The sequence below is a fragment of the Heterocephalus glaber genome, unplaced genomic scaffold (genome assembly GCF_053883595.1).
Source record: "Heterocephalus glaber isolate CG9 unplaced genomic scaffold, H.glaber_assembly_v1.0 deba00001444, whole genome shotgun sequence".
In the NCBI taxonomy this organism is placed as follows: domain Eukaryota; kingdom Metazoa; phylum Chordata; class Mammalia; order Rodentia; family Bathyergidae; genus Heterocephalus; species Heterocephalus glaber.
The window spans coordinates 8,837,693-8,853,878 of record NW_028258297.1 but is presented as its reverse complement, the minus strand read 5'-3'; the positions used below and the strand labels follow the sequence as shown (position 1 = coordinate 8,853,878).

General features: G+C 48.6%; 2 protein-coding genes across 4 annotated transcripts; both read left to right on the top strand.

Annotated features, from left to right (window-relative positions):
• The first annotated feature begins 4,184 nt into the window (after positions 1-4,184).
• On the top strand, positions 4,185-11,711 carry Mief1 (mitochondrial elongation factor 1). Of its 3 annotated transcripts, none has more exons than XM_004845570.4 (4): positions 4,185-4,340; positions 6,089-6,266; positions 6,463-6,725; positions 7,344-11,711. In XM_004845570.4, the coding sequence occupies exons 1-4, from the start codon at positions 4,314-4,316 to the stop codon at positions 8,148-8,150; spliced, it is 1,275 nt and encodes a 424-aa protein (XP_004845627.1). In that variant the 5' UTR covers positions 4,185-4,313; the 3' UTR covers positions 8,151-11,711. The 3 variants fall into 3 exon arrangements, with proteins under 3 accessions (XP_004845627.1, XP_004845625.1, XP_087069986.1); XM_004845568.4 differs by lacking the exon at positions 4,185-4,340 and adding an exon at positions 4,347-4,491; XM_087213860.1 differs by lacking the exon at positions 4,185-4,340 and having other exon boundaries at positions 6,085-6,266; positions 6,549-6,725.
• Positions 8,443-15,962, top strand: Atf4 (activating transcription factor 4). The gene is made up of 3 exons (XM_004845567.4): positions 8,443-14,102; positions 14,634-14,951; positions 15,048-15,962. The coding sequence occupies exons 2-3, from the start codon at positions 14,726-14,728 to the stop codon at positions 15,881-15,883; spliced, it is 1,062 nt and encodes a 353-aa protein (XP_004845624.2). The 5' UTR covers positions 8,443-14,102; positions 14,634-14,725; the 3' UTR covers positions 15,884-15,962.
• Positions 15,963-16,186: the final 224 nt, after the last annotated feature.

The window sequence follows — 16,186 nt, the reverse complement described above, 5'->3', positions numbered from 1 at the left end:
ATCATAAAGGGCCATGGGCGACACTCCTCTAACAAGACAGGTTAACAAGAGAAAAGCTCGACAGATTTATTTATTTCATCACAAGTATAAGTTCCTGGAAGCCCTTAGAAATGAAGACCCACCAACCCAGGGTGGATTACTTGTTTTATTCTTCAGTTCAAGGAATTGAAAACAGTCATGTAGAAATATGACTAGACAGAGTGGGATCTAATAGTAATAGATTGAGAGGAGAAGCCCAGCAGGGCCTGTTTATGTTCTTTTTGGCTTTTCAGTTGTAGCACTTCTTCCTGCCAGATGTGGGTCAGGGTGCTTTCTGTGGGAGTCCTAGGACCTACAACTTGGGATCCTCTACCTCAGCCTTCCAGAGGTGTGCACTGACACACTGCTACCATCTTAAGCATTTTCAGGTGTACAGTTCAGTTGTATTAAGTACAATCACATTGTTGTGGAATGGATTTCCAAAACTTTTTTTACCTAGGAGATCTGAAACTTTACCTATTAAACGATTGTGGTTCTCTCTTTTTTTTTTTCAGTGTTTTTGGTTTTGAGACAGTATAGTCTAGGCAGGCCAGACTGGCCTTAGGCTCATGATCCTTCTGCCTCAGCCTCCTGAGTGCTGGGATTGTAGGTGTGCACCACTGAGAAAGACAAGTGGTCCTTCTTGTTGCCCTGAGGAGCCAGGCCCCTCCCTCCTTAAGCTGTGGTGTTCTTGTCTCCCAGTAGGCCGCAGGCTAGTGCAGCAGAGCCTGAGAGCAGGGTATGTGGTGGGAGGCAGTTTCCACTGAACAAGATCAATTAAGTTTTAGAATAAGGACGATGTATCCCTGGTGGAGCCTGTGGCTGCTCTGTCAAGATCACCGGGTCTGTGATATCACCTGATCCTTCGATGGTGTGGGAGTGTAGCGTTAGAGTAGGAAGAGCCTTTACCAAGCCTGCTCTACTTAGGTAGTTTTGATCTCAAGCCCAGGAGAGCTTCATAGTGTTTTAGAGGCATTTGAGCTGTCCCTAAAGGTGCAGTGTAGGTCAGAGAACAGTCTGGGTTTCCGACTGCCTTCTGAAAGCTGGCCTTCTGTCTAGTGGAGGGACATCTGAGAGGACTTAATGATAGCCCTTACTTGTGGAGCATGTTTACAGTTTATAAAGTGTTCGCTTACAGTATTGTGGCAGATGTTTCCTCACCACAACCCTATGATTATCCCCTTTTCATAGTTGAAGGGTTAAGCAACCCATTTGAGATCATGCAGCTGATTAGCCAGGGCTCAAGACAACTACTCAGTCTTAGGACTTACAACCCTAAAGCCCATGTTCTCTCCTATTGCGCCATGGCACCACCTTGTTCTTTTTTTTTTTTTTTGGCAGTACCAGCGATCCAACTCAGGACCTTGCACTTTGGAGGCAGATGCAGGACCACCTTGTTCTTAACGCCATCCCAGAAGGGCCAAGGGCTCAATGACCCAGGAGGCCCCTTCTGGCTTTTGCTTGGAGGAGCGGGTACTCTTCTGGTCCCGCTGCTTCATTCAAGAATGATTTAAAGGGGCCAGGGATTTCGCTCAGTGGTTTCACCACCTGCTGTGCAAGTGCAAGGACCTGAGTTTGATCCCCGGTACCAAAAAAAAAAAAAAAAAAAAAAGGCCTTAAGAATGATTTAAAGGATGCTGTATGCAGTGGTTCTTCCTATTATAAATGCATCAGCAAAAGTGGCTTTATTTTTTCTGTGGTGGAAATTGAACCCAGAGCTTTGTGCAGTTCTTTTGTATTTCCTGAAAAAAAAGAGAAGTCATGACTCTATGTAGGGAAATGTGTAATGTTCCGCTTTCTCCTGGTTGGACTGCTCTTCCTCTGCTGTCTGGATGTCCCATCTGTCACAATGGCCCCTGCAGAAGACTGGCTGGCTCTCTTGCCTGATCCCACTTGGAAGTACCATTTTAAATATTCTTGGCCTTGCCTGCTCTGTGCATTTGAAGCAGAAATATATTTTGTTTGGCCAGGTAGTCCCTCATTATGGTCCTAAACCTGAAGCTTCTGCGGACTGCAAAAGGTGAAGAAAAGGAAAATGCCACCAAGGTTGTGAACATGTGCGAGAGAAAGACTTTTTGGACTTGGCAGTGACTCTTAGTTAACTCAGTTGCTAGAATAAGTAGGGTCAGAAATACTTCTTTTTCATTTATTTGTTCTTTTATTCATTCATTTTTTGAGGAGGTAGGGAAGTGTAGGCAGAGAGCACGAAGTTTGAAACTAGCAATACCCAGTCCTCACAGGATATGAGAAAGAACATTATTTTATACTGGAAGATATTTGCACTGATTCTGTGTCTTATTTTTATTTTTGGCTGCTGGGGATTAAACCTAGGGCCTCATGTATGCTAAGCAAGGGTTCTACCACTGAGCCATACCTCCAGTCACAGATCCCCTTGTGTTGTCCTATTCAGGGGCCCTAAGTGCAACTCAACTTTGTTCTTCCTATGTATTTCCTGAGGACATGTGAGGTGGGAGAGAGTAGCAGTGCTGAGCTCAGCAGTCAGGTCTGACCCACGTGACCTCATTATCTGGTCAGGCCCAGGGCTGCTCTGATCAAACTGACTTCTTTTTGGGGGTGGGGGGGGATGAATCTTTCTTTTTTTTAAAAAATAAATTTTATTTTATCCCATCCCCCCCCAAGCCCCCTCCCCTCTGTACAGAAGCTTTGTTTCCATTTTTTCCTTCTATTTTCACTTTTTTCTTGTCCCTTTCCTCCTCCCTCCTCCCTTGTTCCTCTTCCCATTTGAACACTTTCTTTCCATTTCCCAATATCCATTATACATCTCAGTCCGTATTTCCACTTTCGGTTTCTCATACCAGAGAAACAATGTGGTATTTAAACATGTGTGTCAAATTTATTTTACTTAATAGTATGGTCTCAAAAAAAAAAAGTATGGTCTCAAGGTCCATCCATTTAGCTATAAATGTCTGAAGCTCATCCTTCTTTGTGGCAGAGTAGTCCTCCATTGTATAAAAAACCCACATCTTTATCCACTCATCTGTTAATAGGCATTTGGGCTGTTTCCAAGATTTAGCTATTACAGACTGTGCTGCTATAAACATGATGTGCATATATTGCTGTGGTATGATGCTTTTAATTCTTTTGGGAAGATACCAAGAAGAGGTATAGGTATAGCTGGGTCAAATGGTAGGATGACTTCTTCATAGCCAGGGAGAGAGAGAGAGAGAGAGAGAGAGAGAGAGGGAGAGGGAGCGAGCGCACGGTGTTCCCCCTGGAGTGCTGGGCAGAACACTGCCCTTCTGGGTGTGCCCATGTATACCTTTTAGGTGTATACATTTTGAGTTCTTAAAAGTGCTTTTGCGGGGCTGGGGATTTAGCTCAGTGGTTTCACTGCCTGCTGTGCAAATGCAAGGACCCGAGTTTGATCCCTGGTACAAAAAGAAAAAAAAAAAGGTGCTTTGAGGGGCCGGGGATTTAGCTCACTGGTGCCATGCCTGCCTTCCAAGCGCAAGGTCCTGAGTTTGATCCCTGGTACCAAAAAAAAAAGTACATTTGAGCATTGGGTGTTTTTGTTTTCCAGTCCACAACTGAGTCTGTGGCATCCTTTGTGTTTTTTCTTGGCCTCTGTCTGAGCTTTAGTAGTCTCCCTACACACTTGCCCCAAGAAGTAAGCATTTGCCCAGTAGGGACATCCACAAAGGACCCTTCCACCATACTCCTGTGTGGACTTACAGTTATGTCTCCATCTGCAGGGTGTTTGTTCCCTTCTATTTTGTGTTTTGTTTGCAGAAGACAGACTTAGGACTAGTTTGATTTGGGTTAGGGTAAGCATAATACAGTAGAGAAAACACTGTAAAAGGAGTTGGGAGTGCTGAGTTTTGGAGATACACGTGTTGTTTCTTTTCTGTAGGACTTCTGGCAAGTCACCCTCTTACTGAGGAACAATGGGATTGGATTAGATAAGCCCCAAGGCCCTTCTCAGTTCTAACATGTTACAAAGTAGTGGCCAACAGAGGGAAACCTGACCAGCCATTATGCCATTGTGAAGTGGTAGAGAAGGTGACATTGCCTAGTGGGGCAGGTATTTCACTGTAATGCAAAAAAAAGGACTGATGGTGAACTTAAAGCTTTGTAGAGTATCAGTAGATCCATGGAGAGGTTTTCCCACAGTGCATACAATCGTATCCTCCCCCTTGTATCTAGATATATCATGGGCCATACCACCTCCCTGAGGGTACGCAGTGCTAGAGTCAAGAGGGGTACCCTGACCTCGACGGCAGAGACAGGTGAAGGCAGAGGGCTACCCTCCTTGGTGGCAGAAGTCCCAGGTGGTGATGGCTATGTTCTGTCTTCATTCTCAGGTGAGCGATGGCAGGCGCTGGTGAGCGCAAAGGCAAGAAAGATGACAATGGCATTGGCACGGCCATTGATTTCGTGCTCTCCAATGCCCGGCTGGTGCTTGGGGTGGGTGGAGCAGCCATGTTGGGCATCGCCACGCTGGCAGTTAAGCGGGTAAGTTGCAGCCAGGGGCAGGGCCAGGAGCGGGTGGGGCAGCCTCTACAGCCTGGAGCTCCCTGGAATAGGACTTGGATGCTGCTCATGTAACTTGATGATTTGGTACTGTTGGGCGAGATGCTGAGAACTCAGTGAGATTGTTTCCAGGACTCTACCCTGAAAAAGCACTGGGGATACAAGCAAACAAAAAAATGTCAAGTAACCAAAATAGCCTTCTTTGACTACTGTGTTTGTTTCGTACTACAGATTGAATCCAGGGGTGAGCTACCACTGAGCTACATCCCATGGTCTTCTTTTTTTTTGGTACTGGGGATCAAACTTGGGTCCTTCCACTTGCAAGGCAGGAGGCAGAACCACTGAGCTAAATCTCCAGCCCCTAGTCTTATTTTTAAATTTTGAAACAACTCTTTATTTTGTAATCATAATGTCTCACTAAGTTGCCCAGGGTATCCTCACATTTGCCGTTCTCCTGACAGCCTCCCAAGTAGTGGGGAATACAGGCATTTGTCACCACACCCAGCAACTACTTTATTTAAAATAGCAGCACCTCACCACACATGAACTTGTATTTCCTTTTCCAGCTTTATTTATTTATTTATTTTGGTACTGGGGATTGAACTTGGGACTGTGCGCTTGCAAGGCAGGCGCCAGAACCACTGAGCTAAATCCCCGGCCCCAATTTTTAAAAAAATATTTATCTCTGTGTATATTGTTTATTATGTATTGTTTATGTCTCCCTAATAGACCAGAAACTCCATGAGGGTGAGGATTTGGGCTTCTTTAGTTGGCTGCTTTATTCTTAGCACCTAGAACAATGCCCAATACTTGTAGCCTCTGAATAAAGCCGAAGATTGAAATTATTTTTTAAAACACACATCAGTACTGAACATGTAGGGGCTTTTTTCTTGTCATTTTTCTTAAACAATGCAGTATGGCAACTATTTCCATAGCATTTATTCTGTGTTAGGTTTTATAAGTAATCTAGAAATGACTTAAGATATAAAGGAGCTAGGTGCGTTGGTGCACACCTGGAATCCCAGCACTTGGGAGGCTAAGCAGGAGGATTGTAAGTTTGAGTCCCACTTGGGCAACTTAGCAAAACCCTGTCTCAAAAAATAAAAAAGGGTTGAGGGTATAGCTCAATAGTAGAGTGGCCCTGGGTTCAATCCTTAATAGAGAAAAAAAAAAAGCATTTAGTAGGAAGATGTGCATAGGTTATATGTAACTACTGAGCCTTTATTAAAGGGCTTGAGCAGCAGATTTGGGTATCCTCAGGGTGTCCTGAAAGCCCTCCCCCTGGGATACTAAGGAAACAACTATAACTGTTTACTGTTTTTGAGGCCGGGCATGGTGGTGTATGCCTGTAATCCCAGCAGTTGGGGAGGCTAAGGCCCGAGGATTGCAAGTTTGAAGCCAGCCAGGCCAACTTAGTAAGACCCTGTCTCAAAATATTTAGATATCTAATAAAGAGTGAAGGCCCTGGGTTCCAGGAAACAGTAGCTGAACTTACTAGGGCAAAGCTGGGGAGGAGGGAATTGGAAGGAAGGAGAGGAGGAAAGTAGGTCTATGTCCTGTGTCCTCTCTGCCGTCGCAGATGTACGATCGGGCAATCAGTGCCCCTACGAGCCCCACTCGCCTGAGCCATTCAGGGAAAAGGAGCTGGGAAGAACCAAACTGGATGGGCTCCCCACGATTGCTGAGCAGGGACATGAAGACAGGCCTGAGCCGGTCCCTGCAGACCCTTCCCACAGACTCTTCGGCCTTTGACACAGGTGAGGAGGGCTGTTAGCTCCTGGGACCCTGGTCTCCAGTACCACCCTTGCACTGTACAGGCATTTCCTGAGTGCATACATGCCAGGCTGTGCAGGGACTGCCCTTTGTGCCAGGCCCTTCTTTCTGGGGCTGAGGCAGCTGTGGACTGAGCAAGCATGGGAAGAGCTCACGTGCTTCTCTCTCTTGCCTTGGCAGATACATTCTGCCCACCCCGGCCCAAGCCATTGGCCAGGAAGGGCCAGGTAGACTTGAAGAAGTCACGACTCCGCATGTCCCTGCAGGAGAAACTTCTTACTTACTACCGGAACCGGGCAGCCATCCCTGCTGGAGAGCAGGCTCGGGCCAAGCAAGCTGCCGTGGACATATGTGCTGAGCTCCGGAGCTTCCTACGGGCCAAGCTGCCTGACATGCCACTTCGGGAGATGTACTTGAGTGGCAGCCTCTATGATGACCTACAGGTAATGAGATGCTTCTCATGAAGGGTGGGGTAGGGACTGACCAAATGCAGCCCAGGAAGTCAGTGTCGCGGCCTCAGAAAAACTGGGGTCCTGCCTGTTATGAATCCTGCACCTGGCAGCAGCATGTTACTCTGCTCTGGTGTCTTCCTTATCCTTTTCTTATTGTTGAGTCATGCAACTTTTAAGCTGTAAGAAATCTTCCTGTATTCCTTTTTAAAAAATGTTTGAGACAGGAAGTTGCTATGTAGACTTTTTTTTTTTTGGTACCAGGGCTTGAACTCAGGACCTTGCAATTGCAAGGCAGGTGGCAGAACCACTGAGCTAAATCCCCGGCCCCTGTTGCTATGTAGTTCAGGCTGGCCGGGAACTCTCTCAGGGATCCTTCTGCCTCAGCCTCCCAAGTGCTGGGATTACAGGTGTGCTCCACCATACCTGGCCTTCCTGTATTCTTGTCCCCCTCTCCTGTTTGGTTTCCTCTGTGCAGATTGCTTCAGAGACATGAAAGAATTCTTAGCTTCCATTCTTGTTGGGAGAGTGCAAGATGGTAGGTTTTTTGTGGGGAGCATGTCTCTTGAGCAGGATAAACCCCTCATAACCTTTTCAATTCTGTCCTGGCAGGTCGTGACAGCTGACCATATCCAACTCATCGTGCCCCTTGTGCTGGAGCAGAACCTGTGGTCTTGCATACCTGGTGAGGATACTATCATGAATGTCCCTGGCTTCTTCCTGGTTCGTCGTGAGAACCCAGAGTACTTTCCTCGTGGCAGCAGTTACTGGGACCGCTGTGTAGTAGGAGGCTACCTCTCCCCAAAGACAGTGGCAGACACATTTGAGAAGGTTGTGGCTGGCTCTATCAATTGGCCAGCCATAGGGTCCCTCTTGGACTATGTGATCCGACCAGCACCTCCCCCAGAGGCCCTGACGCTAGAAGTGCAGTATGAGCGGGACAAACATCTTGTCATTGACTTCCTGCCATCGGTGACCCTTGGTGACACTGTCTTGGTGGCCAGACCACACAGGCTAGCCCAGTATGACAACCTGTGGCGGCTGAGCCTGCGTCCAGCTGAGACGGCACGCTTGTGGGCTTTGGACCAGGCAGACTCAGGCTGCCGATCTCTGTGCCTCAAGATTCTCAAGGCCATATGCAAGTCCACCCCGGCTCTGGGCCACCTCACTGCCAGCCAGCTAACCAATGTCATCCTCCACTTGGCCCAGGAGGAGGCTGACTGGTCTCCAGATGTGCTGGCCGATCGTTTCCTGCAGGCCCTGAGGGGACTTATCCGCTACTTAGAGGCTGGAGTCCTGCCCAGTGCCCTGAACCCCAAGGTGAACTTATTTGCAGAGCTCACCCCTGAGGAAATCGACGAATTGGGATACACTCTCTACTGCTCCTTGTCTGAGCCAGAGATGCTGCTGCAGACCTAAGAAGAGGTGAAGGCCAAAGCAACTGTCCGGTGGTCAGGCCCCGGATTCTCCGTTAGAAACACGTGGCTACGTAGTTGGTGCCTCACAGGGTCCCTAGGTGCCTCCTGGTTTTACTGGTCATTGTCCCGGTCCCTTCATGCTGATTAGAATGACATCTCTTTGGTCCCCTGTTTTCTTAGCCAGCCCTATCTATTTTTGTTACCAAACACTGTGCTCCCTACTCCCTTCTTAGTCCAAGCTGATTTTTCTAGAATGAATTGAGAAGGTAAAGTGCTGGCCTGAGCTGTTGAGACCACTTGTTTTGCATTTTGTCCCACATTTCCTGCTTTGTGTGCCCTGCACTGCCCTTTTGCAAAACCCTTCCGATTCAGTGCCTGTCTCTTCCTCTCTTCTGTTTCATGCCTTCTGTTTGGGTTTTGTCCCTGGAGCATAACTACCTAATGAAGATGTTGCCTTTCAGTTAAATATCACAGAAGCGCTGTGATTACAGCTTTGCAAGCCCAACTGTGCAGAGTGAGCACTGAGACAGTATTTAGGGTTTCCAGGGGCGAGGCTGGTGGAAGAGCTGGTCTTTGACCCTGGTTCCTGGAAAACAAGCTCCCCCCACCCCCACCTCTCAACCAACTTCATAAACACCAAGAATATTTCTCTGGGGACACTGTTACCAACTTACACAGGATGACAGGATGCAGTGTTATTTGGAGCTTTTATTTATTAGTGGTCATCAATGAGTGCACAGAGGGACCAGGAGTTGGTTCCTAGGGCCCGGTGGAAGGCCTGCATGCTGTTTGCATCTCATCTGTGGCTGCCAGGTAAAGAAGGGACAATGGCTACAAGGCAGCGCCTCATGTGTATGCTGGTTTCATCCTTTTCCATCTTTATTTCCAATAGGACAAGGCCTTGAAGGAATGCAGGTTTAGCAGTAGAGGCTGAAGGAGGTGAACAGCAGGCTGTCAGCTGGAAAATCCACTCGCCAGTTAGGGCTCAGTGAATAAGTTTTATCCTCTGAAAGAACTTGCCTTTCTAGGATGTTGCCTTAGAGCAAGAACAGGCCCAGCAGCCAGCTGCTCTTCCCCGTGTCTGCCACAGCATTAGGAGAAGGGTGTTTGCTGAGCTCTCCTGGTATCCACAGAGGCCACAGGGCAGGTGAACGTGCACAGCCCTCTTCCCCTGTCCAGTCTGTCACCCTGCACCTGGGGAGATTGGTGCTACCCAGGAAGAGAGAGCACAGAGATAATCCCAGGAGAAGGAGGTGTGTATTGCCCACATTCCTTCTTGGTTCCTGCTGCTAAAACCTGCACTATGGCAATGTAAATGTATCCTGAGGGTGGAGAGGAGTGTTTTAATACACCATGTCTGTGTCTTCTTGTTTTGTGTTTTTTCTGTTTGTGGCAAAAAGGCTGACATTGCTGATATGCCCATCCAGTATTTTGTTCTCATCGAGCCTTATTTTATCTATTCTTACTACCTCTCCATCAGTGAGATTCTGTGTTCTCTGCAGCTGTCTCATTCCTTTCCAATGACAGTGACACAAAATGACTTAAAATAGCACTGGTGCCCAGCAACCCCCAGTTGAGGGCAGAGATAGATGCCTGCCCCTTTTTTTTTTTCATAGATTAGAAAGTTGAGAATAGCCTTTACTATGTTTAGAGTCTTTCTGCCTTTCTGGTAATCTGCAAGGTTCATTGTTTTATTTGGGTAAGGTATCGAGGAACAACTGAAAAGATGAAGCAAAGAACCTTGAGAAGTGCTCCACCCCAGCTGTTCCTTAGAATTAAATGTGATTGGGCCGGGGATTTAGCTGAGTGGTGCCTGCGCCTGCCTTGCAAGCGCGTGGTCTTGAGTTCGATCCCTGGTACGCCCCCCCCCCCCCAGATAAATGGGAGTTGAAAACATCTGTGAGACTCAGGGCTCCTGGCTCCTGTATGGAGGGGATGGGGTGAAGCCTGATGATGAGGGCTCTAGTGCCCCCTCTGGTGTCCTGAGGTGTTGTCACAGCTGAGAAGCAGATTGTTGAGATAAAGGATTTGGATTCCCTGCCAGGAGTATTATAAAACTCAAAAATTTACCAACTTGTCATTTCTGACCAAATTCTATATAAAACTTTGGATAGAGCTTAAAAAAGAAAAGCTTTAAAGAATCCCAAGATTTTACCCAGCACTCGGGAGGCTAAGGCAGGAGGATTGTCCCAAGTTCGAGGCCAGCCTTGATACATAGTTCAAGGCCAGCTTGAATGACATAGTGAGACCCTGTCTTAAAAAAAAAAAAAAGATTTTAAAGAGTCCCAAGTTACCAGAGTCAAGCACAACTGCATTTAGGAAGGGAAATAAGTTTATTTTGTGTCTTTAGGGGCAGCTCTGACTTTTAACTATGCTTCACAAAACCCAAACCGTAACTTTGTCGTCCTACAAGCAAGAGCCTGTCTCGTACGTCCTCAGAACTAGCAGCAGTGGGAACTCAGCCTGGGTACTGGTGGGTTTACAATTTTCCTCATAAAATGTGGAGGGTAGCTGGTTCTCTGAGAGGCTGGGATGGAGAGGGCAACATCTGTCACACATACTTCCCTTTAAAAAACGGGAAAGATGCAGTGGCTGCCCCACCACTTTCTGTTCAGTAGCTCCGCTTTTGCCTGAAGGAATAGCAAGTGCTCCCACTTCTCTGTCTGGAGATCTTTTTGGTACCTTCTCAATTAGCAAACCACACAGCCTAAAAATACACTCATCATTATCCCAAGTTTATTTTGGTTCTTCCCTGTTGCTCATTCCTAGAAAACGAGTTCAGGATAGCAGGATTTTGGTTGTGACTTTTTGAAAAGGAAGGAAACCTTGAAGGTCATGTTTGGAAGAGCTCTGCTGAGGAAACTTACTGTCTTGGGTCTTAGTCCCTGGCCATCCACCTGTTCACATTTCCATTGAGCTATTTTGCCCCCTTGTAATTCACTTGGCTGCTTAGGTGGTTCAGATGAGGGTTCAGCTTCAGAGCCCTGGAGAGCCCCCGAGAGGGGTTCTGTATGTAGGGGTCCCTGTGTATGTCCAGAGCCTCTGCCATGGTACACCTTCCTTGGACTAACTTGGGTTGGAGGATTTGCTAGAACTCTGCCCTTTCACTTGAAAGTCAAAGCCAAGGAGAATGGTCAGAGAGCCTTAGGCCTGGAGCTGACCATTCCTGTGACAGGCCGGGAGGTTGTGCCCCTTTAGACACTGCTTAACTGTAAGTGGCCATAATGCAGAGATGTGGGCTCTGTGGACAGCTGCATCCTGGGTGCTGTTTACTTTATCATTTTGATCACCTCGCGGTTTGAACTGTTGGTCTCTGAGGCCAAGTCTGCAACTTGCCTTTCACTCACTTGTCTGCCTTTCAGTGGTGGTCGATCGGCTAGCTGGCAGATAGGAGTCAGTCACCAGTCTCCGTGTCTTGTCTTGGCTAGGACCTGTGGGAGCAGCTTAGTCCTGAGACCCAGAGAACTGCTATCCTTTTTCTCCTTGAGGGAGGAAATGAAACAGGAACACAATGTTCTTCCACAGCATAGGAAGAAGAAAATAAAATCTCCTTTCCAACAAATCTGACTTTGTGTGTGGTATGAAACATTTTCCTAAAGGAGTGCTGGGTCTTCATTTTCAGCTAAGAGAACCTTTGATGTGTTTGACCTGCATCTTCATAATAGAATGGGTGGAACAGTTGCCACCAGACTCATTCCATGACCTCTGCCGTGTCGAAACTGGGGCAGTGTTACTTTAATTTTAACCATCTGCGTGGCTGGCTGTCAGCCTTTGCTAAGTCTCTAGAGCAAAAGGAGGACAAGCCCCCCTGGGTCCTTCATTACGCCTCTGAAAGATACAGATAACAGCTCAGGATTTTTACTCCCTTTGTACTGAAACACTAAACAACTCTTTTGAGACAGGATCTTGCTCTGTAATCCAGACTTCGGGTGCACACTTTACCTCAGGCCAGGCTCAAACTCAGGCTCCCAGTGGGGGAGTTCCAGGTGTGTGCCATCATATTATCTCAGTCAGCACTCATGAGATACATGCCATCATGTATCTCAGCCGTATCTCCACACTCATGAGTCCCTCCAGGGAAAGGAAAGACATCCCAGCATCCAGTGTGACTTGTGTATACCAGTTGTTTATAGCTGTTGGTTTCATGTCAGTAAATAATAGTAGCGTCCTCTGAGGAAGCAGAATGATGCCATGGGGATAAAGGCAAGGGGACTGAGAGGTCAAGGTCAGAAGACCTGAGTTATAGTAGTAACAACTATTTATTGAGCACTTAACAGGCACTGTGCTAAGAGCTTTACGTATATGATCTCACTGCATTCCTAGGACAAGGGAACTCATCATTATCCTCACTTTGCAGGCTTAGAGAGGACAAGTCACTTAGCTAAATGTCCCAGCTAATAAATGATATAGCCAGCCCTCAGAAATATTTGTGTGATCTATTTAGAGGTGGAACTTAAGGTTTCCACCTTTACAGAGCCAATGGAGGGAGCGTGAGTGTGAGGGAAGATTCTCCGAACTTCTACAGCAGCTCCACTGTGTGGAGAGTAGGGGAGGGGTCTCAAGCTTCTCTCCGCACAGGGCTATTAGGATGACTTGTTAGAAAGTTGGTTACACCTGGGAGTTAACAGAATCGGGAGTTAATCCAAACTAGCTTGGAGAGATGCCAGTTGAATAGTATCTGAACGTATATAAGTCAAAATAAGTTCCCCTATACAGTAATAGGCTGTATACTTTAATAGAACAGCACACTCCTAAAATGAGTATTGTGGAAATAGTTCATGCTCTAAAATGGTGTGTCTTTCCTCAATCGACACTGTAGATTGCATGGGCCTTTGAGAGTAGGTGGGGAGAGATCTAGTGATCTCCTAACATGAACGCCCTCCCTTCCAACTGTAGTCCTCCAGCCTCTCCGGAGGACCAAGCCAGCGCTCACTGTGGGCTCGTTCTGAAAGACCAACACTCGGACCGGGTAACTTCTGGGGGCCTTTTCAGATCAGGAGTCAACCCAACCGATCCAAGTGGCAGAGGAAGAGGAACTGAGGCTAGGAGTTCAGGTCACTAGCTCCGAGTTTCTCTAAGGGTGGCAGGAAGGGACGGCAGAGGTGAGGACATGAAGCCACGGTAAAAGGCGCGTGTGTGTGGGGTGAAGGCCTACAAAGAGGTTCCCTGGTTGAAGTGACTACTGCGGAGTAGCCTGAAACAAGAGCTGCCAAATGCTGCAGCTCCGTGGCGAGAACTGTACCGGCGGCTCCGCCCTTTCCTGCCCGCGCGCGCCCGCACAGCAGCCCGCCCATCTCATGCTGTGAACAAATAGGAACTCGAAGTATATATGACTCACCAAGTTTAGACCAATTAGCTCGAGGCGCGTACCCTCCAGCATCTCGCGCGATTACCATGCGGCCTTGGCCTTGGCAATAAAACACTGGGGATGAAAGACTTTCTCTCCCCGCCCTCGGAACTAACACCGGAAGCGAGGTGTGTCTGACAGATCCCTCCGCTCTTCGCGGCGGAAAGAGGAACGCGAGTCTTTGGTCGTAGGCCTCCTGTAAAATAGTGCGCCTTTTTCTTTTCGTGAGATACTGAAAATAAATTCCTCTCCCTTCATTGCTATGCCTTGTACCTAAAGGCAGAGAGCTGGAGCCAGTAGGCGGACGTGAGCGAGTGGGGGGGCCTGCGGCAAGGGTCACGTGGCCACGGCGGAAGGACGCGCCCTGTGCTGCGTCTCTGGGCGGAGTCTATAAAAAAGCCGGCGGGCAACTCCTCGCGGCCATTTCTGCTCCTCGTGCCCGTAGATGTAGGTTTCACTGCGGTTCTCTCTCTCCTCTCCTCGCGCAGGGTGCGCGGCCACCATGGCGTATTAGAGGCAGTAGTGCCTGCGGCAGCATTGGCTTTTGCAGCGGCGGCAGCAGCATCAGGCTCTGCAGCGGCAACCTCCAGCGGCTTAAGCCATGGCGTGAGTATCGGTGCCTTACCAGGCTGTGCGCCCTGCATCGGCGGGGCTTGGCCTGGGTGCGGCCTGTGGCCCGGGCGTGTCGCGAGGGGAAGCGGTTTTACGAGCGCTCGGGACGCGTGCCTCCTGTGCAGGCATCCCCTAGGCGCTGGCCCTTCCGGGATGGGATGTGGACCGTGCCCCGGTTTGGGGGTCTCCTCTCCGGAGCAACGTCTTCCCCAAACCCGTGAGGGCCCGGCTGTCTGCCCCCGCGAACGTGGCAATAGCCAAGATGGCGGCGGGGAGGTGACGTGAGTCACGCGGGGGCGGGGCGCGGCGGCTTTGGCCCTATTTGGTAGTAGACGAGCGCCGTCCTCGGCGTGGCCGGTTAAGGAATGGCCCAGCTTCCTGGCCTCCATTTTGTGCAACCTGAGCCGAGGCAGGAAAGGGCGGCACAATGGCCTTGGGGCCTTGTGATCTGGACTCCTGGGTAAAGAAGATGAAATTGTTAGACCAGGTCACCTCTCAGTGGGATTTGCTTTTGTTTGCGTTTAGGCTTTTCACGGCATCTAGCAGCAGCATTGCTGTAACCGACACAGACAACTTCGAATTAAGCACATCCCTCGATTCCAGTAAAGCCCCACAACATGGCCGAGATGAGCTTCCTGAGCAGCGAGGTGTTGGCGGGGGACTTGATGTCCCCCTTCGACCAGTCGGGTTTGGGGGCTGAAGAAAGTCTAGGTCTCTTAGATGACTACCTGGAGGTGGCCAAGCACTTCAAACCTCATGGGTTCTCCAGCGACAAGGCTAAGGCGGGCTCCTCCGATTGGCTGGCTGTGGATGAGTTTGTCAGTGCCTCTGACACCGGCAAGGGTGAGCCACCTTCGTCTGTCTGCCCGTGTGGGTACACTTAGGTGGGGTGTCCTTGTGTGTCTGACTCGGTGACCTCATCACTCTTCTTTCTTGCAGAGGATGCCTTCTCTGGGACAGATTGGATGTTGGAGAAAATGGATCTGAAGGAGTTTGATTTTGATGCCCTGTTGAACGTAGATGACCTGGAAACCGTGCCAGATGAGCTTTTGGCCACGTTGGATGACACATGTGATCTCTTCACACCCCTAGTCCAGGAGACTAATAAGGAGCCCCCCCAGGCAGTGAACCCAATTGGCCATCTTCCAGAAAGTTTAACCAAAACAGACCAGGTTGCCCCTTTCACCTTGCAACCTCTTCCCCTTTCCCCCGGGTTTCTGTCCTCTACTCCAGATCATTCCTTTAGCTTAGAGCTAGGCAGTGAAGTGGATATCTCTGAAGGAGATAGGAAATCCGACTGTATTGCTTATATTACCTTGATTCCTCAGTGTGTAAAGGAGGAAGATGCCCCCTCAGATAATGACAGTGGCATCTGTATGAGCCCTGAGTCCTACCCTGGTTCTCCCCAGCACAGTCCTTCTACTTCCAGGGGCTCACCGAATAGAAGCCTGCCATGTGCAGGAGTCCCCTGTGGTTCTTCCCGTCCCAAACCCTATGATCCCCCTGGAGAGAAGATGGTAGTGGCTAAAGTTAAGGGTGAAAAGCTGGATAAGAAACTGAAAAAAATGGAGCAAAACAAGACAGCAGCCACTAGGTACCGCCAGAAGAAGCGGGCTGAGCAAGAGGCCCTCACTGGTGAGTGTAAAGAGCTAGAAAAGAAAAATGAGGCTCTGAAAGAGAAGGCAGATTCTCTGGCCAAGGAGATTCAATATCTGAAAGATTTGATAGAAGAGGTCCGCAAAGCAAGGGGGAAGAAAAAGGGTCCCTTAGGGTAGTCAGGAATGCTGTGTGCTTGTACATAGGTGTCTTGCGCTCAAGGCTGTGTTGTAATAAATTATTTTGTAGTGAAAAGTACCAATGCAGGCTCCCTGTGTTTTTTGGTTTACTGGCCGCCTCCATTCCCAAACTGAAATTCTGTCCCTACTGTGTGATCTAGATGGTATTTGGACAAAATGAATCCTAGGTGATGTTATTTATTGGGTGCCTGGGGTCAGGGTTTTGGGCCAGGTGCATCTGATACCTGCCTCACCCAGGACCAAGCTGGAGCTACAGGGAGGAGTCGGGCAGGGGAGAGGCAT